Source organism: Cyprinodon variegatus, unplaced genomic scaffold, assembly GCF_000732505.1.
Source record: "Cyprinodon variegatus isolate N-32 unplaced genomic scaffold, C_variegatus-1.0 Scaffold70, whole genome shotgun sequence".
NCBI lineage: Eukaryota > Metazoa > Chordata > Actinopteri > Cyprinodontiformes > Cyprinodontidae > Cyprinodon > Cyprinodon variegatus.
In genome coordinates this window covers 1,659,428-1,686,483 of record NW_015150523.1, presented here as the reverse complement: position 1 = coordinate 1,686,483, position 27,056 = coordinate 1,659,428, and the positions used below count along the sequence as shown (strand labels likewise).

General features: G+C 37.9%; 1 protein-coding gene across 1 annotated transcript in view; it reads right to left on the bottom strand.

Moving 5' to 3' along the window:
- Window positions 1-27,056, bottom strand: part of smpd3 (sphingomyelin phosphodiesterase 3) — a 104,704-nt gene that overhangs the window by 50,660 nt on the left and 26,988 nt on the right. Inside the window, exons 2-4 of the mRNA XM_015372241.1 lie at window positions 12,506-13,232; window positions 10,776-11,027; window positions 9,611-10,562 (exon numbers count right to left, since the gene is read on the bottom strand). Coding sequence (XP_015227727.1) covers window positions 9,611-10,562; window positions 10,776-11,027; window positions 12,506-12,807 — 1,506 coding nt within the window. The 5' untranslated portion in view covers window positions 12,808-13,232. The remainder of the gene's footprint in view (window positions 1-9,610; window positions 10,563-10,775; window positions 11,028-12,505; window positions 13,233-27,056) is intronic.

Sequence of the window (27,056 nt, the reverse complement as noted above, 5' to 3'; positions counted from 1 at the left end):
TGTCCTGGTAGGTTCATGTTAGTTGTGTACGAAAAAAGAGCACTTGTTTTGCCATAAACATAAACGGCGTATCTTTGTCTCTAGCGCTTTTTTTAAAAAAGCAAGCATGTTCATTTTTTCATGGAAGTTACAAAGGATGGAGTAGCCATTTATTGTGATGTCAAACTTTTAAACATGCAGCTAGAGGTTTTATTTTATTTATTTATTTTTGTAGTCTTAGGACATAAAAATACTGGAGTATATCCAATGAGTTCATTTAAGCATCTTAAAATGACTTTTGGGTAAACACCAATTAAAACCATACAAATACTTTAATTTTACATCACCTCACTGTTAGTTTGGATCTGTTTCGCTTTGTGAATCCTGAATGGGAAGCCACCTAAAGAAACAGAAGCATCCTACATTAGAAACCTCATGATTTTTCAGAGTTAAGAAAAGACCATTTGTGCAGTGAGAATCTGAGAGTCATTTTAAAATAAAGCTGTAGGTTTCAAATTTGCGGTCTGACTCCCTATGGAGCCGCTTTGATTCAAGGCTGTTTTTGCATATGCTGTGTTGTTTTTGCTCACTGTGAGTCTGTTTACATCCATTTCACTTAAATGTTAGGAAGCAAAAGCGGAGCAAATATCTCGAGTGTCATTCTCACTTCCTGCTTTTGGTTTCTGGAGCCAAGCAGGATATTTATTCTGACACTTATTAAATGTGTGGCAATGCTCAGCACTCCGTTGTAGGTTTCTGAATAAAAAACTCTTACCCTCTTATTTTGCATCTTTATTGCTATGTTATGTTTCTGCTTGCACATGCAGAGACACATTTTTTCTATACTGATTTTATCAACCTTTAATTTTTTTGTGGTACTTCCTAAGAACAGAGATTTGTTCTTTAATCGGGTGGTGCAAGAACAAATAACATCATCTGCTTCTGCAGCTCTGATTTGTGAGATTTGCACCTTCACACATTATCCCGGCTGAACTTTTTTCTTGTGCTGTGTCTTACAAGTGCTATATAGAAATGCCACTTTCAATAGAAAAATACTTTTGTTTTTGTTCTTGCTGAGTTTGTGATTTAGTTCAATTCAATAAGACTATATTGATCCCAAAGGGAAATTAAATTGTTGCAACTCTTATTGATTTTTTTTTCAACCTGTTGTTGTATACAGTACGTTGCTGTATGCAGAAATTATCTAGAAAAGTTATTCTGTTGCTTTTAGCAGTATTCTGAAGAGAATGCAAAATTATCTGCAGAGGTTCTACAGGAGTTCCCAGAACACAACAAGCCCTCTTTATCACTTTGTTAACTTTCTTAACCTCTGCTCTTCAGCTGCTAAACTCTACCAGGAAAAGCAGATAGCCATATGTTGCATGCATTCAGGCCTATGCTCTCATTTGCACATATTTATTTACTTTTTATTATTTTTAAAATTTCTGTCTCTTTTATCCACCTTACTTTTATCTTTTTAAATATTTACCGTATGTGTCTCTTGTGCTTCTTTTATTTTTATCTGTGATTTGTGAAATGTGAACATGTGTGTGAAAGGTGTACTACTACTGCACAAAATTGCCCATACTGGGACAAATAAAAGCTACTGAACTACTGAACTGAACTGAACTAAAGTCACCTGATGATGGCAGAAGAGATTACAGTCTCCTTAACAAGCAGCAACCTTCAGCAATTCTATAATGTACCATTAGTTTATGGTTTTGTATGCATGCAAACATTAGTTTGACAAAACATGTTAACATATTTATCTGTCTTTATGAATTTTAGAGCCCTCAGCTGTCATGATCTGGTCTGTTTGCTGTCCCTTAATTAGTAATTCCTCTCACCTGCCGTTTTCCCTCTCTGCCTCAATTACAATTTATTCCCCTCACCTGTTTCATCTGGTTTATATTCAGTTCAGCCTGAGCATTCAGTGCCAGATCATTTCTTGTCTTTCTGTCAGTCTGTCGTTTCAGTTTTAGTTCATAGTTCATGTCCCGGATCCTAGCAGCCAGTGGAAAGAGGGTTTTTGTGTTTGTCTCATCTCCTGATTGTCCACTGTTCCTCCCCCACGGAGTCCTCTGGGTTTTTGGCTCAATATGTGGGGAGGTTCAGTTTTTATCCAGTAAGCCTGGCTCCAGGGAGGAGACCAGTTTAAAGTCCTGCTTCAAGTTCCAGTTCCACATCCTGTCTCGGCTACCCTCTTCCACTGAGCCTGCCTGTCTGCACCTGATCCTGTCTGCTCCTAACCATGACCAGGTGGTCACGCATTCGGACCCTGTAAGACTCTGAACCCTCCTGGAAGCCTGTGGATGCCTGGAGGTCTGGATCCTGCCACCTGTTTCTGTTCCTGCCTGATCTGGATCCTGCCTGTTCTCTGTTCCTGTCTGTTCTGGATCCCTGACCAGGATCGGCTTCCAGCATAACCTCTGGGACTGCAGCACTGGGGACATTCTTGGTCTGGACTGTTAAACCAGGTAAGTGACCAACTCGGATAATCTTCTGTCAGGTGATCGTGGTCACTTACTTGTGTTTCTCCCCTAGAGTGTCTGAGATTGGGCGGTGCACCCCCCCAAACTCAGACTAGGGATAACTCTTTGCTATTTTGTACACAAACGATAACACAAACAAGTTAACGTCTTGTATAAATATTTCAAATATTCTAATTAACAAAGATATTTCTTATACCAAACTGAAGATAAAAACTGAACAAAAAATCATGCTGCTCCATAAGTATGCTTTCAACCATATTTTAAGTAAATCTGGGGATGAGTTCAGTGTTTACAGTAACATTGCTTAAAATTTGCTTTTAGATGACAAATAAAATATAACTTTATGAATTTAGGTACACACGTGGACAAAATTGTCGGTACCCCTCTTTAAGTAAAAAGATAAAACCACAATGGTCAAGGAAATGACTCTGGAAAAAGTAATTTAAAATCTTTTACAGACAATCAAATGAAAGTCAGACTTTTCTTTTTAACCATTCTTCAACAGGATGATTAAAAAAAAAAAAGAAAAATAAGCAGGCCAAGACAAAACTGATGGCACCACTAAAAAAGAATGTAAATGTGACTAAGACACATGTTAAATCAAGGCATGTCCACTAATTAGCTGAACAGATGTCTACAATCCTGCAATCAGTCAGTGGTCCTATTACAGATGTGGACACAATGTGTGAATTTGCTAATTTAAAAAATGGAAATGTTTTAAATTGCAGTATTTCCATTACCTAAGACGGGAACAAAAACATGAGATATATCTATATATTAGATATATATTTAAGCCACGGCTCTAATGCTCATTGTCAAAAAATACTTGGTCTGCTTGTACATCCAAATATGCTCCATTGTCCATCAAACACTTCTAGTTATCTTATTTTTGCATGCTATTAAAATCCAATTACAGATCATGTGACGTGTCTGATTGAAAAGAAGCCTTTATTTTAGTTTTGAATAATATAAGAAGTTCATTACAACTATATAGTACCTAATGGAAGTGTAAGGACATAACTCAGGAAAATTATCTCAGGAGATTACAAAGAAAATTATATATAGGCATGATAAAGGTACAATCTATAAGACTACCTCTAATCAGCTTGTTCCTGTAAGGACAGGTAGGCATTATATTCAGACCATCTACTGTATGAGACTGTAGCCAACCTACCAGGACTTCACCACAGATGAAGAATTAATGACACATTGAAGAGATGGAGAATATGAATGTTAACAAAAGATACTAGAAAAAACTTCCAAAGAGATCAAAGGTAAACTTAAAGCTCAAAGAACAACAGTCAGATCACAACAGCTGCAGAATGGATTTAATAGGAGATGGCCAAGGAGGACACCATTGTTGAAAACAAATAATAAAAAAGCCAGACTGGAATTTGACAAACCACATGTTGACAAGCCACAAAGTTTCTGGTTGAATGATCAATGGACAGATGAGACACAAAATCAGCCTTCTTCAACTCTATGTACACAGATTAAAGAATGACACAAGAGGAGAACATTGTGAAACACGGAGGAGGCATGTTATGGTCTGGGGCTGCTTTGCTTTAACTGGCACAGTGTGTCTGGAATCTCAACAGGGTTCAATGAAATCTCAAGACAATCTAGGGACTCTAGAGAGAGCTGCCAAGTGTCAGAAAGCTTGGTCTCAGTAACAGGTCAACAGCGTAATGACCCAAATGCCACAGCTACAAACACAGAATAATGGCGAAAGAAAGCTTAGATGAAATGGCCTCCTATGAGCCCTGACCTAAAACATTTTGAGTGCCTTTGGAAGGAGCTGCAACATATCTAACTTTCATTTGATCATTTTCACACAACTTTGATTTATCACTTTTTTTTTAGATTCAAGTTATTTCTATTACCATTGTGGGTTTTTCTTTCATTAAACAAGGGGGACCAACAATTTAGTGCATGTGTGTAAAGTGGCATTAGATAATACTAAAAGGTTTCAGAAATTGGGATATGTTTCCCAGAGAAGGAACATGCCGAGTGAATGATTTTAGTTTTCTTAACGTTGTTCTTGCTCTTAAAAACCAGAGTAAAAAAAAAAAACAAATAAAGCCCAGCAGCACTTCCAATCAGGTCTCTACGGTATCATTCCTTTTATTAGATTTTAAACACTTATTTCATCTGCTGTTTTAAACAGATGTTCCCAGAAATATATCTAAATTGGGTGAGAACCATTTTGCTAAACACTGCTTTTTTCTTTCTTTCCTGGCACTTTTAAATGAGGAAATTACCTGTCAGCTGGCACATGGCCGATTTGTCAACAAGAAACAAAGTGACCTCACATATTGGGAGCTGGTAAAACATGAACATGAAGGCAGCTTGTGGGCTGCCTCGACAGTCAGCAGACAGCAGGGAAACAGGATGAGACTGTCAGCGTGCAAGCTGTGATGGAATACGGCTTCCTTACATCGGGGCATGCAAAGACATGCTCATACAGGTATTCACCACCTGCGTCCGGTCACATATTGCCGACCCAGCCCACCAGGGACTGGAACTGATCCATCATCCCTGTTCTGCCATAATCACAGCCTGTGACTGATTAATGAACAAACACACTGTCATTAGGCTACATAAGACATACATTCAGTACATCCCTTGCCTTTGCTTCTGCAGTGATTTGGTTCACTGAAAAGCTTTCAACTCTCCATCGCTGCTTTCATCCAACAGTTATGAGTTTGGATATAATACAAAGTAACAAAGACAACTGGTAGATGGAAATGGAAAAAGGCAACAAAGGTCACCAGTTTATTTATCCTGTCGCTCTGTATAGAGCCTGCATCAGTACATTAGCAGCCATGTCTTAAATCCATCATATTTAATGGCCTTATATCTATCCATCACAGGCTGCTAGGCATATGGCAAGCATTACATTTGTAACAGTAATGAACTAAATGATATTATAACTCATTCCCATCACAATAGCAGACAGAGTAAACATGCAACCCCCTCCATATGTATTTGAATCCCCGGGATGGATGCATTAACGGACCATAGAGCAAGTTCCAGAGTTTTTGCAGATGTTTGCTCCCTCCTGAGAGAATTTAAAATGACAGCATTGTTGTGAACGCTCATGGGAGAAGAGAAAAAGCACCACAGTACAGCCCTACAACTGCACAGGTCTTTTGTTTAGAGGCACAATGTCATCTGAGGTTAAAAAAAAAAAAAAAATTATCTAGCTTTTTCATTGAGTCCCAATTTAGTCCAAATACAGATTTGTTGAAACCAGACCCAATATTTACTCCTGTTGTATTCTCTCACTAGCCATAGTCCAATTTGGCCCTTTTTATAATCGATAGGTTTATTTTCTTACTCTTGTGAGAAACCTTGGACGAGGCCAGAGGTGCAGTAATGCCTGTTTGTGATCATTTCCAAAACCATTGCAGAGTAGCCAGATGGAGGAGTATGCGCAGCACATTACACCTAGAGAATAGGTGAGACACATGGAGAGGTAGCAGTTACCGCAGAGGTTGCTGCAGTAAATAGAGGATAAATAATTTTGCATATGGAAGAAAAAAAATATATTTCTAGCCTTTAAAATAGTCTAATGGCAGTTTATTTTATTCTTTTTTTTCACACTCAGCCATAAATTCTAATTTGATTTCAAGTAGTTTTCAAAATACAAAAAAATTATATATATATTAGTGTCAAAACCTTAAATCACATGGGCCAAAAACTGTCTGCTCAAAAGTATTTGAGGATCAATCAATTTTTAAGAATTCTAAAACTACCAGGAAGTCTATGGTGATTTCTTTTTTTTTTACTCTGCTCCACAAAAAATGAACATGAGACATTTTAATCAGAGAAGGCAGTCAGAATCTCTTTAGGCAAATTATTTGCATATGTATGTATATGTATTGGCCTTATTAAAGTATATTACAGTATAGACATCAGTTTACTCTTAATTCTTTTCAGCCAAACTGATAGAAATAGTCAAACATTTTGTCTATTTTCAGGAATAAGACCAAGATATGGATAAAACATTTCTTGCTCTATTTATTTGAGTTTAATAAGTTAATAACAGCAGATTTTGGTGCCCTAAGTGCAAGAAAATTATAAAAAGTGTAGTTACTAAAAGACAATTACTGTATTTTCTGTAATAATTTTTACCTGATTAGAACTAATGACTCCATTAGCAGTATTGAGAGACCAAAATCACTCTTTAACTGAAATGAGGGAATGTAAGACCTTAGGAGCTGCACTTTAGACACACCTGGAATCAAGATCAAAGTAGCAGGTGGAGGAAGTAAGCCACCCTCCAGCAGATTGCAGTCATCACTCCTTCCAAGTAGACAGAGTAGCACACCTCTATATATTCATATCAATGCATTATACATGTATTATGTGCTTTTTAGTATATCATATTTTCAGTATATTCTCAAATAAAAAAAAAATTATATTGAGACTATTCCAAATATTATAAAACAACAGACAATAATGATAATTTGCTCATTCATTTCAGTACATTAATGTATATATAAGCACGATGCGGGGAAGACAAAAGAATGTGCCACTGAAAAGTTATAGGTCCTCGGCCTTTCAGCATTGAACCCATTATTACTATGCTGAATACTGCAGACAAACACAAGCAGGAAATGTACCAATTCATTGACAAACATGAAAGCTGTAGACCTTGTGAAAATAATGACGTTTGTTTCTGCTTTTACACAGTGGAGCTGCGCACATTAGTAACAAGGATTCACTCAATTCAATGTGTGAATGAATGTGGGCGTAAAAAAGTAAATTTCAACATGTGTGACACATGCTTCAAGAGGGAAAGCTTTCAAGCACTAAATTGTTTCCAAACGCTTCAATAAAAAACTGCATATTGAATAAGTCTCAGGACATTATCATTAATAAGGTGAAGATAAAAAAGAAGAAGAAAGTGGATCTTGAAATGTGCCATTACACAAGAGTCCCGTGCAACAAGAGGAGCCCAACAACAGCCAGCAGGAAGTGATTAAGTTATACAATCTTTAACAAATATTATAAGTACATGTAAACATAAAGACACAACCATCAAGAAGATAACTATGACTGAAACAGCAACATGGAGAAATCAGAATACAGAACAAATTTCTACTGCAGCAGAACAAGAACCGACACAATCATTTAATAAAAATTAAGGTAAGGCTACCTGCAAAAAATAGGAAATGCTCACCAGTAAATCTACTTAGTAAGTAAAAGGACCAAATGTGACTTGAAATGACACCAAGGAAAGGCATAAAGAAATCCAAAGGTGTCCCAAAGCCTCTTAAATGGGTCTCACTTTAAAACTAGAGATGTAGTTACCGTTCTGTTTTTTTCTCTCTTGACCTTTAGCTCAGACTTATTCTGAAATTAGTTTCCATCTTGTAGATGAAGGAATATTTTGTGCTGAGTTCAAGCTCCACTCCTACAGACTGCCACTCTGGGCAAGACCCTTAACCCCACACTGCTCCTCAAGGGAATGGGTTAAATGCAGAGAATGAATGTTGCTTTGAACTTGTGACAATGTAATGAGAATAAAGTTGAATTCTATTCTATTCTTCTATTCCATAACAAAACATACCAGCTTATAACACAAAAGAAACCTGAACAATATCAGTAGCAAATGTGTCCGGTCCAGCACCACATGGCATTCTGGTTAATGTAGGTAGAGCAAAGGACTTAGCTTCTCAGCCTCTCACAGCCAAACTTAACAAGTTCAATTTTACATTTAAATAGGGTTCTGGTTACATTTTAAAAGTAGGCTTTCCCAAAAACCAGACATCATTTAGACCTTGGTTTTTAGGCTAAATCTGGTAAGAAATAATTGTTGAAAATTTGTCTGTGTTTGATTTTTGTCCCAGTTTAGTCCAATAATAGACGTTGAAAAAGAGATTATAGACGTCTTTTTCAGCATCTTTTCCACTTCTTGAAAATTAAGGCTTTTCGCCATTCACTTTTCAACCAAATGTAGATGTGGTTTGGACGCAAATCATTTCGTCTTTTAAATGTATTTTTAAAAAAATTTTTTCCGTGGGTGAGTGAGTGGGTCCTTATTTCAAAACGAAACACTAATCAATTTTCGACATCGACTGATATACCATTGTGTTTTTAAGCAATATTACACAGCCCTTATTGCAACCCAAAAAGATTTCATCTGACAACATTTTTCCTGTTTCAGGTGAGTTAAGTTAAAAAGAAATGTAGTTAAATCTGAGAAAACCGAAAATAAATGTGCTTATCACTTTCTTTAAATTCATTACTTAAAATATATAAATCATTATGGGTCACTTGGCCAAAACAGCCGCTGTGTTGATGCCAGGGATGTAGAGCCCCATATTACATCCCACCATCTGAGCCAAATTAGTAACAGAGTCCCATCTGTTACTATAGTTAATTTCTTAGGGAAGTCATATTTAATTGTCAAATCATTCTGGCTTAAACATGTATATAAATGTACTCTTTATCAGATTATATTGTCCCAAAATTTAGAAAATTTCTATCTGAAAAAAAAAATCCTGTCTTAAAATCTTAGGGGGTTTTTCCATTATTTTATGCAGGCCAGTTAGTTATATGTCAGTTTGTACACCTAAATTCAGCCAATCATATATCAACAGTCATCTGTCAATCAAATTTTTTCAGTCATAGCATCCTAATTCATATGTCGCAGCTAATATGCGCAACGGTTGAAATAAGAAATAAGAATCATTTACTTTACCATTGAGTTCCGTCCCAGTGTTCACGGGGATGGACGTCTACGTCTTCGGCAGGCGTAGACCTAACAGAACTGGCAGCGTTGCGAGGCAAGGGCTCAAACATGTACGGCTATAAGCCTTCTACAGCAAACTAAGCTTCTGCCACCATCACCATCACAACCGATCATATTCACTTTATTCACTTGTGTAAACTTGGGCACCACTCTGGAGAATTTAGAAATACAATGGTTGGAACAGTTGTTTCCCTACAACTTTAAAGGTATTACCTTAAACACACTGCTTCTTCGTGTTATGTTAGGGTGTCATTGTTATCCACGGTCACATGTCTTTTAGAAAAAGAAAGACTACAATTCTTTTAAAAATAAAGATATTTAAAATCTGTAACAGGTAAAGCAAAGCTGGGACAAGAAAAAAAATGACAACACTGACCTTAGCAAACAATGCCCCCTTGGCGGCCAATGCATCTTCTCCTCTACCGTTGGGGTAACATTCATATCGGGCATCCAGGATAGGGTAGCGGCTGGCCAGCATTAGGCCACTGTTCAAGAATTTGAACCTGGAGCAGCAGCCTTTCCAGCCATAACGCCCGACATCGCTCAGCACATAGGGGAAATAGCGATGTAACTGATGTCGGAGTCTTGTTGTTGCTCCATGGTCAAACACTTCCTGTAGAGCCAGAAAATCCAAGTTGGCAGGGAAGAAAGCAGAGATCTCATGGTCAAACATTTCATCTCCATGTCGACGTTTCCTTCCAGGGCGTTTGAAGATTGACGTGCGTGGCACATGAGAGAGAGTGTTGTTGGAGGATATCCCTACTGCATTGTCGCCACTATGGTAACGAGTGAGAGACTCCCGAGAGGCAGTGATGCTCCCTGTGTCTCCTCCTGGCAAATCTCTATGATTTCCAGTCTCAGCCTCCTCCTCCTGGGGGTCTGGTTCTGGGGCACTGATGCTGATCTGAACTGCTGAGGTGTGAAGTGGACACTCTGTGGAGGGTTTTTTCTGTGCTTCCTCCCCGTGCATTGGGCAGTCACGATGGCCAGAGTCATTCTGACCACCTGTCGAATGCATCGGGCAGTCAGTGGTATCACCTGAGGGGTGGATTGGACAGTCTGAATTGTTGTTGGTCCCTGCATGGTGGAGGGGGCAATCTGTTGTGGCATCTGACCCAGCTTCGTGAACGGGACAATTGATAAAACTCTGGTCTCCTGAAGATGGGTGAACGGGGCAATCGGTGGCAACTGAAGTGTGGACAGGGCACTCTGTGATGGTCTCGATTTCATTTTCTGCTGGGCCATTGGTGGTGTGGACTTGTTCTGGACGCTGGTCCAGGGATGAAGTGCGGCGGAAACCTGTGGCAAGACTGCTGAAGGATGCAGCACTAAATAACAGAATAGAAAGATATATGTTTGGAAGGCATAGTTCTCACCAGCAGCTGAGAAAATTAAGGCATACAGTGTTTTAGATAAAATAAGTATGAAATACTTCCATTTAACCATCTGCTTCTGTAGTATGAAGTTTTTGCAGGTTCTGTATTTAGATCCTATAATTATATTGAAATCAAATCAAATCATTTGAAGAAGAGTCCCCTCACCTGATGGATGTGTTGGTTGGCGAATCAATATAGATTTTAATCTGAGGCCGGCTTGCTCCATTGCGGATTCTCTTGCCCACCTCGCGAGCTCTCCTCTGGGTGTCTGATAAGTTGTTGAACCTGGCCAGGGAGTCCGGGAGGAGACAAACATTGGCACTGCAGAAACAGAAACTTCTGCCTTGTGGCCTCCAATCCGCAGTTCCAGTGCCACCTGGTCCAGCCTGACCTTCCTCTGCCTGGTTCTTATCTGGCCTGGAAACAAATGAAATACAACACAAAGTCTAAAACATGAAATACATTTTGGAAAATAGTTGCCCTTTTTTGCAAAGGGAGATACATTATAAGACTTGCACAGTTGTCATCATTTAAAACAGCTGTTTGGGAGTGACATCACCTTCCCACACATTTAACACTGCAGAATAGACAGCTTGATCACAAGCCAGGCCAAAGTCTATTGGGACATGTCAAAACATTTTACAGGATCTGTCAGATAGCTTATTAATTTGACACATATAACACAAACTGCTACAAAATCATTTGTGTTACTCAAATGTTGTCGCACTTAACCAATAATAGAATTTAGTCTCTTATGCTTAGCTGCAGACTCTCTGTGTGCACTGATAAAGATTTACTCAGATTCATGTCCTTAAATGCCAGCTAAAAACCCTTTATGTCACGTCCAGAACCAGTCCACTTAAATATATTAAATATTTTTTTTAAATATCACAACAATTACAGTCCCTCTGTGGACTAATTTCGTCTTCAATATGTGAGCCAAGCAAGCACTTTTTCAAGACAGTGTGCCAGTTGTAAGGAGCTGCCATGCCAAATCCTGAAGGGAGGTTTTCCAAGGAGTTAGACATCTTTTTTAACAAATATGAATTTTATCTAATAAACACAAACTAGGAGCTATAAGCCCTAAAAATACAGATAACTTTTTGTAGCAAGAAGCAGGACACATTTTACACAGAAAGGGGCATATTGTGGGATATTTGATTGCTATTTGAAAAAAGAATACAAAAGAATAAAATATAATATGAGTCCTTCAGGAGAATTTTTTTAATACTGAACACAAAGTTTGTATATATTAGGTTATACTGAGCTATCTCTATAGTTATGTTGCTTTAGGCTTAGGCTGCTAGAGGACATAGGGACCACTTTTCATCATTCTGCTTTATTCAATATCCATATCCCATTCTGTTGTTTTTTAGTTTGAACCCTAACTTTATGTTCTCTTTGCTTTTTTTGTCACAGTGTTTTCTTCTGGTCTCTTCCTGATTGGTTTTGACACCATACTGGAGAGAAATATCGGCTGTGCTGCTGTCATTAACACCTTCAATCTTAGATAATAGAGTTGTTTTTTTGTGTTTAGTCCTGTTTCTTTCCTAGACATAGGCATCTGTGGAACTAGCTTACTATAACCCCTTCTAACATAGAACGTATTTATGAATCAGTGCTCCTATGTTCTTTTTGTGTGTCTGATAATCAGTGACAAAATGCAATCCTGTGGTTTTCCTTAGATAGAAAACTTTACATATCTGACAGGATGATCTGACTGAATTGTCTTTAGAAAAATGACTTGAGATGAAATTGACTTAAAAATCTTTGTAGTAACTGGTGAGTTCCTGGTGTCCTTACATTGAGAAATTGTGTGCTCTAAACCTAATGAAGATAAGAATAGTACACACCCTTAGAATAAGTATTAAAAAGGTAGCTCACTCAACACTCACCTTCGATATGTGTACAGGTAAGGCTGGCGAACAGCCTGTAGGGGAGCCCAAATGATGAAACCCAGGAGGGCAAAAGGCAGAGATGCGAGGAAGAGTAGCAGATAAAGGGGGGCAGCAATCAGGACACACAGGGTGAGGAAGGAGCAGGGGTCTTGGGAGCGCTGGCGCTTCTCCAGTGAGGTGGCCACACAAGAGGCCAGGAGTCGATCCAGGAGCCAGTAGGAGGGAAACACCAGGCTCCACGACATGCCATCCAGGAAGTGCAGACAGGCACTGGAGTATGGGGTGGTGTAGAGGACCATCTCTTCCTTTCTTCTACTGTTCTTTCTCTCTTTTTTTTTCTCCACTCTTTCACTTTCCTTTCTCCTCACCCTGCACTCTCTGCCAACACCCACATACACTCAACAATCAACCACAAATCTGTTCAGTGATTACATGAACAGAAGAAAGTAAAAAGCAATCAAAATCCAGTTTACACCCTCCCCCCTCTTTGGAGAAAGGAACACTACATGTTTTGAATGATTTTCATCTGCAGGTGGAAGCTTTTCTCAGACTCACTATCCCTCCCTCAGTTATTACACCCTCCACAGGAGGGCTTCAGAAGCATAGGCTGAAGGTAGCTTGTTGCCATTATGAGAATCGCTTCCTTGATGCCAGGTCTATGATTGCAAAGACTCCAATGACCTCCGAAGGGGGCCTCCATTAAACATCATGATTTCCTGCGGCCCTGGAGGAAAGTGAACAAATCAATAAAGAGGGGAGGGAGAGAGGAGGGAAAACAGGGAAGATATCAGTAATTTACCTATTGTATCATTTGCATACAAGGAGTACATATTCATTTCAGAATGAAAAACAACAAATATTTTTCCACACATTCTTGAATGGGATAAAATCATTGTGATAATTGTTTTTTTTTTTATTTCCACCAGGATGGGTATAGATTACATTTACTTCACTGTATCTCTCCAATTAAACAAAACTAATACTGAATTGAATTAATATTTAGAGATACATTACAGTTAGTTTACAATAAAATGTAACCTGTTCAACATTTCAAGATACACTGTAAGACTAAGATAATGTGTTCCTTATGTACTTTTCATTATATGTGGATAAAAGTCCAGTTTAGGTTGAAAGACAGACCACTAACAGATTCATTATATGTAACATGTCAGCATATCCGTATTATGACACCTATACAATGTTCTAAAATAAATTAAAAAAAGTTACAGATTTTTTTTAAAACTCAACCATATGTAACAGCACTTGGCTTTCTTCCAAAATCAGGCTTGTTTGTTGGATAAAGCAACTTTCTCTGAATAGTCCATCTCTCACACGAACAATAACTATTGAATACTGCCTCTCAGTAATTGTTTCTCTATAAAATCCAACCCTGTTGTACACAGTAATCGATAACGATCCTTCCTATGATGGATAATCCCTATGTTTTGTTCCATGACTGACTAGCAGCCTGTTACTTCTAGCTAGTGTCGTTGAGCAGAAGACCGAGTGTGGCTTGCTGACTCATCAGCACATCAGACTGACATACTGTGGTACAGTAGTAGTTGTTGTATTGTCTGGGGATCAACGTGCAATACTTCCATCTGCAGCCTACTCAAAGTCTGTGTTGTGCTAAACTGAACCTTGCAACACAATATATCAAAGATTGTTTGATATTTGCAGTTTATTTCAGTTCAGTTACAGTAAAATGCAAACATTTTGTTAGGGTCTTTGGGGTTTTGCTGTTTTTCAGGTGTGAGTGAGCTTCCTGTTACAGAGAGGATCTTTGCTCATGGCTGGGCCAACTTGTGTTGCTGCACACCTGAGAACATTTCTCAGTCAGGATGATTAGCGTGTATACAAGAAGGCGAAAGATCATCTCTATTCACCAGATGATTACCTCTGCTGGTATACCAGGCAAACATCTAAACAGGAATATTTTTCTTGCTGAAATGTGTCTTCTCATGAATCTCTCTCATGGGAACATTGTTATTGTTCCATACAACCAATGAACCTCAGTTCGTCTCCAATCTTCATTGGAAAGGTCTTATCTCTGAGCAGCAGTTCTCAGTCTTCTTCTCCTGCCTGCCTGCTCTCCAGCACAATGTCTACCAGGTAGAAAGCAACTACCAATGCTTTCAGATTCCACTGTCATTCCCCTGGACCTCTGGGTTACAGTCTGCAAAGCCTGCTGAATCAAATTCTACACATCCAAGTGAGCTCTCCTTCATCTCTCAATTAAGTAGATGTATCAGTCATCAGTTGTCATCAACCGAGTGAAAGTGGATCGTGTCATGGATTCCTGTTACAAAGTTCACTAAATTTCAGTCAGTCTACCAGGTCTTTTTTGTTTGATGAGGACTAAATCTAATTTGTGCTCAGCTTTTTGATTGATCCAGCCCTGCAGTGGGCTGACGCAGGCTGATTTAGGGGTGAGTTCTTTTGCTTTAATTAATTGTGGCTGTGAAAAAAAGCTTTATAGATAACAGTTTAGCTAAACAGTTACTTCTTCCTGTTGTATGTCTACCCGAACCACTTCATGACTAAGCTCTAGATGGAAGTCCTCTGCATGTAATCACAGACCGAACAAAATAAATAATTTTTTTCCTGTTTTCTTCACACCAATCTCCCATTGTTTTAGGGTACTCTTGGCTCACACTTCATAATCCTCACCTGAACTGGAAAGACAATAGAGCTCAGTTACGTAATAACCACTATCTGTCAAACTGTCTTCAGTCGGCTGTGTCTTCAGCCTTAAAATCTCAAGAACAGGAAACTGTGGTAGACCTCTCCCTGGTTCCACCTGAGTATCATCAGATTCATCTTGTTCTCAGTAAGTCTGAGACTCACCCTCTCCTGCCTCACTGTCCTATGACTGTTCTATTGAGCAACTTCCTGGACCTCCTCTGCCCTACAGTAGTTGGTATAAGCAAAGCCTGACAGGGAGAGTAAGGAGAAGTACATAAATGAGTCGCTAACTGCTAGAATTATCCGTACCTCTACCTCACCTGTTATACCAGGTTTTTTTCTTTGTTGGGAAAAAGGATGGATCACTAAGACCTTGCATTGATTACAGCCTTAACCAGATCACTGTGAAAAATAAATATCCCCTCCTTCACCAAGTTGAATCTCCAAAATGCCTACCACTGGGTCAGAATCAGAGAATGAGACGAATGGAAGACTGCATTCAAGAATCCCATAGGTCATTTTGAATATCTCATAATAACTTTCGGTTTCACTAAAGCACTTGCAGTTCTCAAATCACTTGTGAATGATGCCCTTAGAGATTTTAAAAATCAGTTTGTATTTGTATAGCTTGATGATATTCTTATTTTCTCCAGGACCTTATCCGAACATAAGATCCATCAGTGCCAAGTTCTCCATGGTATTCTAGAAAAGGAACTTTTTGTCAAAGCTGAGAAGTGTGAGTTTCATGTCACATCAGTCCCCAGCCTCCCAGTAGTCCTCTTCAACCATTGCCTATCCCTTAACATCCGAGCTTTCATATTGCCTTGGATTTCGTTACCACTACCACCACTACCACCGAAGGCTACCACCATTCAATAAAATTTCTAAGGATATTCAGGTAATGCATAAACAGGGAGACTGTTGCATCCACAACAGGGTTCACTAGTGTTGAGTTGCTTTATCACCAAACCGAATGCATGACATTTAAAGGTATAAAACTCAAAAAGACTGACAAGAGTTTAAAGGTTAAAGAGGGCCAACTGCTAGGAAAGATGTGCTCTGCTGAACTGTGTTTTGTTTGTTGCTTGGCTCTGTGCTCCCAACAGTGTAAAATCCTCCCACCACCCACCACATTTAAAGACTTCTACTCTTTACCACGACTGTTTCCTTACATCCTCTGGAGGACGTTCTCTTTGCTACCAACAGACAGCATAAATAACCAATCCCAGAAAAAACACCCATCAATCAGAACTGATATATCAGCAAGCGCAGACTGTCACTCTTAGCCTTATCAGGGGAAATGCAGCAGTGCATATTTTATACCCCAAAAAGGCCCAGATACGCCGAAACACAAATAGGCAAAAATTAAGTTTGAGAAAAAAAACCTACAGTTTACCTAAAGTAAACTTTAAATTTCACTAACTCACAAGCTCATAGGGATTGACAATAAATGAAAACGGGTCCAATAATGAGAGAAAATAGAGACAAGGTACCCTCAATGAATCAAAGGATGGAGTGTAAAATGATCAACCACCATGAAAAGTAATAAAGTACTCTGTAAAAAATTAAACACAGCAAACTAACATAACAAAACATCACTATCCTCTATTATTTAGTTTCCCAGAAGACTGTGGCACACTGAGAGTAACAACAGTCATCTGAAGATACTTAGCACGCTATAATGAACATACATACAATGTAAAAATAGCAATTATAATGTTCTTAGTGAAGATGAAGGCTGAAAAATTGTGATGTTAATTTCAGTATTAATTTGCTGAACTGCCATTGCTGAATCAATACGCAAACACTTTTTCTGTTGAAAGCTGCTGAAAGTTATGATAAACATATCTGACAAGCATTTTGGATGGATAAACTGTTTTCACTTCCATAATGGACCTTTAACTCCCTAATTATATCTATTAAGCAAAATCATTTCACTTCTCTGAAGTGGCTTTTTAAAGCACTTGATGATTCGTTTTAATTTTCCCTCTGTGTGTAAACAAATTCCAGTTTATATATTTATTTATGTTTGATCATGGGAGTTTTACCTGATTTTATGACCAAACTAAAAAATTACACTTATAAAAATAGAACTTCACAATTAACATAATCAGCAAACAAATTACCAAAAACTAGAAATTATTACCCATTTTGGAACCTTATGTAATTTTATAAAATGATAAAGTTCAGATTATCTAGATCCTATTTTTTATTTCACACTCCAGCTTACGCTTCATAAAGTATTTATTGGCCGTTACAGTTTTCCTGTAAAGATGACAGCAGACAGCTCTGATTGACAGCCTAGATGTCTGGGATAAATCACAGTTGTACATACGACCTTGAAAGCTGTCAGGAGGTTCATCCATAAATATGCCTCAAAATATTTCCCTTTCAGCCCAAATCAATAATCTCTGTCTAGATGCAAACTGGATAAACTAAGTTCTCTCAATAGTCTATAGATTTTTTTTCAGCTACTGAAGTATTAAACTTGCGAATTTTATTAACATTTTCACAAAAAAAAGCAAAATATGAGTACCAAAGTTGTTTCCATTAGGAGTGATTTTGACACAATTTCGCAATTTAAACAAAAAAAAACAACAACAACAAAAACCCAATAGAAATTTTCCCCTGTCTCAATACAACATACAAATAAACCACACATAGAAAATATATAGGGCCACGGCATTCTTAAATGCAAACAAAAGAATTTAAAAAAAAAGCAGCATGAGAAAGTTATCTAAGAAGAGTGATACATATGTCAATTCACTGATAAAAAAAAAATAAGAATGAAACTAAAATGTGTATACCAAAGTGAGAAATAAAAGCCACAAAATAACTACTTGCACAAAAAAATAATAAAGGGACCAAATTCAAAATCTATATGGATAAAAACAAACTATGTAAGCAAAATAGTAAATTAGAAACTAGCTTGAAGTTCGTCTCCCTGAAAGAGGACACCGATCCAGCAACAGTTACATACCTTTTTTTATTTATGCGTCTATTTGTATGTATGTTTTATATATCTTCACTCTTGGACCGGGTCTCAATGATGTTTATTTACAGACTAAAAACATTGGTTTCATGTGGATGACACCAGGATTTCATCAAATATTTTTAATATTTAATATTTTTAAACGTAGGCCTGAGTTTGTCTTCATGTGGATGGAGCCTAAAATACTTTTAATCCAAAAGAAGAATGTTTATAAATTGACAAAGACCAGATGACAACCATTGTAATTTCCCAATAATGCTGTATGGTAACTAATGAAAATATTCCACAGTTACTCTGAATATAGTATTGCAGGAATTTACCTCCACGTTCAATATGTGAACCAGCCTAAAAATCACCATCCTGAACTGGGCGCTCACCCACCTGGAGACCACCTAGAGCACAGTGAGAGTCATGTTCTTTGACTTTTCAACACCATCAGTTCAGAGCTGCTGAGGGGGAAGCTAAAGGACTATAGAGTGGACAGACATCTTGCTGCCTGGAAGCTTATATCCATCATGGACAACACCTTTAACCCTCTGCACCAGTCTGTAGAGGAGCTGAGCACCTCCTTTAGGGAAAAACTTTAAAACCCCGTTTGTAAAAAGGAGCGCTACTGCAGGTCATTCATACCTGCTGCAACCAGACTCTATAATGCAACACTACAACTGCAATAACTTGTGCAATGTATAATGTGCAATTTACTATTCAATCTTTGCATCTTCTTTAGGAACAGTAGACTATTAATAATTGTTTTGTACTGTTTTGTGGTTTATTGTTTCATAACCGTTAAACTGTGCTGGTCAGATAAGCAGTTGAATGAAATACAAGAGTTATAAATTCCCCTGGTTAATTCAGGTGGAAAGCATCACACTAATATATCCCCATGATTTGAGTAATAACATAAAGAAATCAAGCACAAACCAATTCAGTCCATCTATCAGTCTTCTTTCTTACCTTTTACCTTTTAATTTGTTTCTGTGGGTTTTTTTTTGCAGCGTGTGCCATCAGCTTCTGCAGCGCCACCAACATCAACACACACATGGACCTGCAAAGGCTCGTGACGTCACTGTGCTGACAGCATGCTCCAGGGTCTACGGTTGTCATGGTGACCTACTCACTTCTCTACTACTGTACAGAAAACACATGCGCACGCACACACAAACAGAGGCTCAGTCAGGACAGAGCCTGCCTTCATTCAAACCACACTGAAGTGTTTTACCTCCGCAAGCTCCAAGAGATATCCATGTGATACCCTTTGCTTCCAGGATCCAGTTTTTTTTTTCACATCTCTTAATGTGGTCTTTATCAATAGTTCCTTGTGCTGAAAAGTTACATTTTTTGGTCTTCATTTTGACTCTATATATATCTCAATTTCTTCTACTGAATTTATTAGATTTATGGAAAGTTGTCTAAATATTGCATGTATGTGTGTACACTGTAGGTTTCAGCCCTTTGAGGATATTCATTACAATCCATATTACATGTCTGCTCCCAGGTGGGTATTTTTAATCAATTAAAACGTATGACTTCATGTTTCTGTCTACAACAACAAGTCAATCAGGGCTAAAATAAGACCCATAGGAGCTGATGAGAAGGGCAAGAAATCCCATTGGCACTTAAGACATATCCACTAGGGTGCATAAACTGTCATATTATTCACCATCTGTCAGAGGACAGGTGGGTGTTTATTATCCATAATCGTCCGTGACATCACTGCTCCAAACAGATCCACGTAACAGATCCACATACTTCAGATGAAAGTGTTTTAAGTGGCCTCTCTATTCAAAAAAACTGATGTTAACTACATAAAACAGAGCATATCTTCAGCCACCTTTTTTAAAAGAAACTCTGGTTTGCATATTTTGAGCATTTTCTCCAATCCTCAGTTAAATCTACAAACTCTAATCTTTACAATCACCTCAATATAATATTTAAAGGTTCCTACCTCACTTTTTTAAGGCCATAAAAATTGAGTCCATTCAAACTAGAGTGTTTCCTGTGAAGCTGAATAGTAGCCTGTTTTAGCCATTGTAAACCTAGTTGTGACATGTAAATAAGAACATTGACCTGTTGCAAAAGACAAAAGAGAAACTATAAGGATACACAAGAACCATCTAATAGCCACTAGAATACAAACCTGCCACGAACTAGAAACCTGCTCTGACACCAGTGTCACAAGGCAGCCAGGAAATTCATCTTTGATGGTTCTTTCAAAACTGCAAAGCCTGTTTCATACAACACAGACTGAAGGGTTGCCAAGAAATAAGCTTGAAAGAAAGTGACATTTAAAGTTGCAAATATTGAAAAGCTAAACATATTCTGAAGATCTATATTTTATTATGGTCAGACAAAACAAAGATTGGGCTTTTAAGTCACAATGGAAATAAGAATCCCTGGAGGAGACGAGGTGCAGGTTGCAAACCAAATAACAAGATGCTTGTTTTAAAGCATGGTGGTGGCTGAATGTTGTTGTGGGGCTATCCAGCTAGCAGTGATACTGCTATACTCCAATCAGAATGGCTTTATGCACAGCTCTACTACGTTCTGAACTTAAGGCAGCTCCTTTATTTCCTGTCTTTCATTGCTGGATGAACTGATTAATCCAGGTGTGTCTGGCCATTGCTGTCATGGTTACTGAGGTCAGGCACACCTGGATTAAAAACAAAAGGGAATCTAGTGTTAAAAAGTTTTTTTTTATTGGTTTAAATGTGAGGTTTTCATTAACACTAAGCAGAAAGGACCTTCTTGCTGCAAGGTAACAGTGCTATAAACTGCATCACCATGCAGCCCATACTGAAACTCCTCAGGGATAATCTACTGTATTCAACATGACAGAATAAACAATATAATGATGTTCAGACTCTTTTAACCCAGCCTTGTTTTAAAAAAAGATGAAATCTTATTATTCAATCATTTAATATATTTATTCTTTAGATTTTCAATCAATATAAAAAGATAGGTAGCTCAAATGAATCTTTAAAAACCCCAAAAGTAGTGAATAATCTGTCATGTATTTTCGATTCCATCCTATTCTTTTATGTAATTTTGAAAGCAGATATAAAGGCCAGAATTGTTTTATTATATCCAGAAATGTTTAACCCAACAATTCAAGTGGGAGCTAAGAATGTGACCTTTTGATATTTATTTATTAATAGATTATAAATGTTAGCAACTTTATTTGTTGTCTTTATTAATTCAACTAATGGCCATTTTGGCTTTCCAGACATTTTGACATAATAATTATGAACTTTTATTGATCTCATATAGGAGACATTTACCTCTGCCTTTAACCCATCCCATTGGGGATCAGTGGGCTGCCATCATGGGGTGCCTGTGAGCAGTGTGGGGTTAAGAGTCTTCCTCAGAGACTCTGAGTGGCAAGCTGTGGGAGTGGGGCTCAAACTTAGAACCTCAGGATTCCAAGCTCTCTGCCCTAACCACTAGACCACCAATCACCTGAAGCAGAGAAAGTGACATCAGCAGCTCTAGGTAGGGGTATAAAAAGCAGCTCAGTTAAAGCAAGGGAGTTGGAGTGAGTCTAGATACATCATTTTAACAGCTTAATCACTCTCCATGTTGGTGTTGCTATCAAGTGTCATTTAAGCTCTCAATCAGTCTATCACGATGGCCAGCCCCTCCCCCCACAGTACGTTCCCTGGTTTGCCAGACAGGCCTTTATAAAATAAATGTTTCTAGTATTATATTTTGGAGGAAGTACAATAAGGCTGTTCTTTAAGAAATTAGGGCAAATTATAAAGCATTAATAGGTGGTATTATAGGTTTTTTTTATTTACAGAGTAGTTTAGCCTTCATCTTTAGGTATAGAACAAACACTTTGCCGCCATTGAATCACATTAAAATATTTTCCTTACATTAAATATCTGCAGGCATCTTAACCCATCATGTATTTACACCCCCCTCCTACTTTATCTGCCTCCTTGGTCTGAATAATTGTGGTTATGTAACATGGTTAGGGCAGGCACATAATGCCATCACTACTAGGCTTAGGTAATTCTATCAGGACCTGCTGCCACCTGCTCTGGAGCAATACGGCTGCACTTATAACAACAAACAAACTGGACAAGGCTGAGTCACTGCTGGACAGAGAGCTGGACTTTCTCTGAACAACTGGCAGTACAAATGGTCCAAATTTATGCTAGGATTTATTTATTTAAAAGTTACAAGAAAGCAACATTAGTCATCTGGGGTTTTATTCATCTCATCTGAAGTAAATGGTTCCTTGAACTGACATTAAAGGTATTAGTCCAACTCGTGACCTTTTGTTTCATGTCATCCTCTCCTTCATCTCTCAGTCCGGCTCTCTCCCACAGTTTCTGCCCCTCTTCCCTGCAGCTGATCTAATAAATTGTCCTGCAGGGAAGCACAGCCACACCTCTGCCCTTTATGTAATGCAAAGGTTGCTATTAGAGCCATTAACCTGCTTTTGATTCACGGCCCACATCAGCATGTCATCGGCTGCTTATGACAAGTGCAAGGACTTGTTAGTAGAGCAGCACCTTTGGTTTCTGCAGGGATATTGTTAGGCAGGTCAGCGTGAGGCTGTGATTCAGGGTCATATTTTTCCCCCTCCAAGTCCTGATGTCTCAAATTAATTAAGTCTTTTAGAATAGAATTATCATCTTGTTATTTTATTTATTTATTTAAATGCTTTATTTGTACAAAAGACAATAATTAAAAAGACAATGGAGAGAGAAAAATAAAAAATAAAACGATGAAAAAAAGAAAGAGAGTTCAAAAGGAGTGGAGAGAAAACAAGCTGTTATTTATTTAATCTATGAAAGACCAAAGTACTACAAATTTCACAAAAACGTCCGACCTGAACAGTTCAGCAGTTTACCATTTTTGTAGCCGTTCATATTTGCCCACATCTAGACTCAGACAAACAATATGTGTGTTTTTTCCACTTGCTGTGTTTACATTTGCATGACAGTGTGATTGTATTCAGAAACGCTGCCGCCCTGTTTGTTCAGCTTAATCCAGGTCGGCTAGTTTGCTATTGATCAATCCTGGAAACCGATTAATGTCTGTCTACAGCTGCTGGGATCAGTAATATGCAACAGAGCACAGAAGGCCCATCAGTTTAATTAATAAAGACAACACCTAAACTTGCTAACGTTTATAATCTATTAATACATAAAAAACAAACACACTCATAGCTCCTTCTGGAATCATTGGGTTAAACATATCTAGACATAATGAAAATTATCTGCTTTAGAAATAACACAAAGTAACAACATGGATACAAAAAGATAAGATATATTACTCAATATAATTGATTAAACAGAAATGAAGCCATAACTGTGAGACTGTCATCACTGCTACTTTAAAAGCTCCTTTTTTTCTCTCAAGATGCTGACTGAATATATCCCATAAAAATGCGAAGAAAACAAATTTTCTATACATATCATTCTTAAACTGTAACCATGGAAGATCTCACAAATAAAAGCATTACTGAATGATGATGCTAATGTTGTTTTGCCACATTTATATCAGCTTTGCCAAAATATACACACATATGGGAAAATTTTACCCCACATGGCAAAATAAGGGACAAACCTTTCATGAATCACAAACCTTGAGCCTCAGTAAACTTAATTGCTGCAAATTTTCTTAGGGATGAAACAATCGTATATTGAAATAATCTTCAACTAATTTAGAAATTGATTTATCGTTAACTGGAGTACAGAGAATATAAAACTCTAAAGCATTTACTATACTAAAATTGTAAAAAGAAAAAAATGTTAACATTGTACATTAGAAAAATTAAAAATTCATCTGTCAATATGCTCTATCTGGACCTCCTCAAGTGGAAAAGTTTAGATTTTTTACCAGGTTTCATTTTGTAAAAAATCTTCTTTATCCAATTATTAATCAATTAATCTGAAAAATAATTGACAGATTTATAGATTTGCAAAATAAGCATTAGTTACAGCCCTAAAATAGATTTTTATCTTCAAGGATGAGGCTTATTTTCAGATATGGAGCCTAGGCGGAAGTTCAACTGAAGAAACTGATTACTCGCCTTCATCCACCTACGACACAGCCAATCAGCTTTGGACCACACCTCTACAAAAGCCAATCAGCATTCAAAGTTCATCTTAAAAGGCCTTCGATCCGCAACTCGTCTGCTACCTAGTGTGCAGGCGGTGGTTCATTCAGATGACCCCGTTTCAACCCACCTCCAGGGTGTCATTCCCCCCGGACTCTTTCTGCATTCCACGTTTCATTTCAACCGGTCCGGCAGAAGACCGCCATGTTGAGCGTGGTTCTGCCAGAGGTTTCTTACCAATCCGTAAAAGTAAAAAAAATAATAATAATCCACTGGACTTGGTTTCCAAGATTTGAAGACGTTTCGCTACCTCTCCAGGAAGCTTTCTCAATTCAAATGTCTGGATCCGCAGTGAGTTTGAGTCTTTATATAGACAAGGCCTTGTATTGGGGGTTTTATCTTTAGGATGCACTAGCCTCTGTTGAAGGGTTTCGTTTGGCTTGAAATGTACTGGGATTTTGTGTTTGGAGAAAATCTTCTTGAGCTTACCAATGGTGAGTTTTCCTTTCCACTGTCGCTTCATGCTTGCTCATCATGGACAGGTTCTCTCAACCTGTGTTATCCAAACTGGACTTCCATCTTCCAGGTCCCTGAGTGAAACGCTAGTATCAGCTCATGCAATCCACTGGATCTCCCCATAAAGCTCAGCATACCGTCTCGCTAATCAGCATTCTACAACTTCATGAACCTCCAACTTCATCTATCTCAACTCCACCATCAGTTATAGGCCTGGGGAGAAACAACGCTGTTCTTTACTCCTGTTAATGCATATCATTCAGATAGTGCTATGTTTCCTGCCGAGGTTTGAGCAGCAAAGACAGTAATTGTAGCAATAAATTTCTTCTTATTGTCTTTTCTCTGGGTGTGAGTTTTTTCAGATTAAAATTTCATTATTTTAGGTTTACCCAGTAAACAAGATCCACTGTAAAGCTTCTGGACGTTGGCTATCTCTATATAAATATATGTGCAATGAGCAGTTTTTGTATTTAGCAAGAATTTCTACTGAGTAAGGTGTTACAGGATCTTATTGGTCCACTTATTAAGATGCAAATGCTGATGCTATTTTATAGAATATACCTCTTTAGGGGTAGACTTTTGTGGCAGTCTTTGTCAATTTGATATTCATAATTATTGATATATTAAGGAGCAAACTTTATCAAGAGCTTAATGTGTTTGTGGTTGTGGAAAAAGCAAAAAGGGACAAACCAAACACATTAATACAGAGGTTCTCTCAGTTTGAATGCTTCTTGGAAACTTCCCTTCTCTTTGGTAATTGACGAAAGTGAGGAGGTAGGCACCTATAGAAATGATTTGTACTTCCAGTGTTGTATTCAGTGTTTTGTCAGACAATGCTCTGGAGAGTTCTATCCATTTCATTCAGTCCCCAGCTTCTATTTTTGATCGCATGCCTTTCTGCACTAGTGAACCCTAACCTCTGCCCCTGCATACATGTCAGCTCATGCAAAGAGAAAAAGAGAAACAAAACCCAATATGACATAGAGACACAAAGGCACTCTCAGTTCACTAAACCATCAATACATACCCAGGGGCACTGTGCTACCCAAGAGAAATGAATGAGTCATATACAGTATACGGTTTTTGCATTTAAGTTAAAAATGTTCACAATGTTTTGACTCTCACGACACATTAGGGCAGAACCATTTTGTCAAAAATCTAAATTAAAATTTTCTCCCTCATTTTTAACCACAAATGTTTTACTTCAGGATTTCAGTGATTTTTTTTATGACCTTGCAAGCTTGCTTTTGCAGAGCCAATTGCTACAGGACTTTACCGTTGCTTTTGTGTGGAAAAAGTGTTTACTGTACTCATATGCATGGGTCTGTCTCCTTCTGCAGTTCATAGCAGAAAACCCACTTTAAGTGCATTAGCTCCATATGAAGGGCTGGAGTTTAAAGTCACTGTCTTACTCTCGTTAAATATGTGATGAAATTGTTTTGAAAAAATGTTTAGTTTATTTAGCAAATGCATTGAATTGCCCAACCCTACACAAAATATACTTGTCAATGAGTTTTCCTATCTCAATTTAACAATGCAGAGTAATATGTGAAAGTCTTTCTTCCTTTTGGTATATTTTGCTTTCAGCAAGCAGACTTTTCTGTAAGTTGTATAGGAGTCCTAACAATTTATCTTTTTTTCTTAATATTTTTCGATTAGTAGCTTAGTTTAAATAATTCTGTCTTTGTTTAATATTTCTGAACATTCTTGCAATTTAGAAACCAAAGCTTGGCTTATGAGTACAGTATTATTGCTTCCCTGCATGCTGTCCTATCAGTCTGTGCAGATCTCTCCCCTGACAACCAAAACTTCTCCCTGTCCTATCAATTATTTATCAAACTACATACAGCGGCCCCTTGCTTTCCGCATGCCCCACATCCCAGTCATTTCTTCCTCTGCTATGAGTTCTCTCTCTGGACAATAAGCTACAACTATAAGCTCAGCATGTCCACCGTTATGGATTTGCTGTTCATGAGTCACGATCCAAAAAAAAACCAAGATTTTTTTAAGCCTGAATTTTAAGAAAAATAACAGTTGCAAATGAAATTAGGATAGGCGAAAAAGAGGTTTAGTCTTTAACTATTAAGACAGTATACAGCAGCAAGCTGACTGCTTCATGGCTGTCACTGCTGCTGAGTATGATGAACGCTGTCATGGAAACAGCCCGAAGTCCAGGCTATGGCAAACACAGGTGTTGGGTGGTAGAGACAGACATTTTCAAATTTCTACCCTTTAATGACCATGTATTTAGTCATATGTTTCCTTTTTATATGTTCAGGATAAAA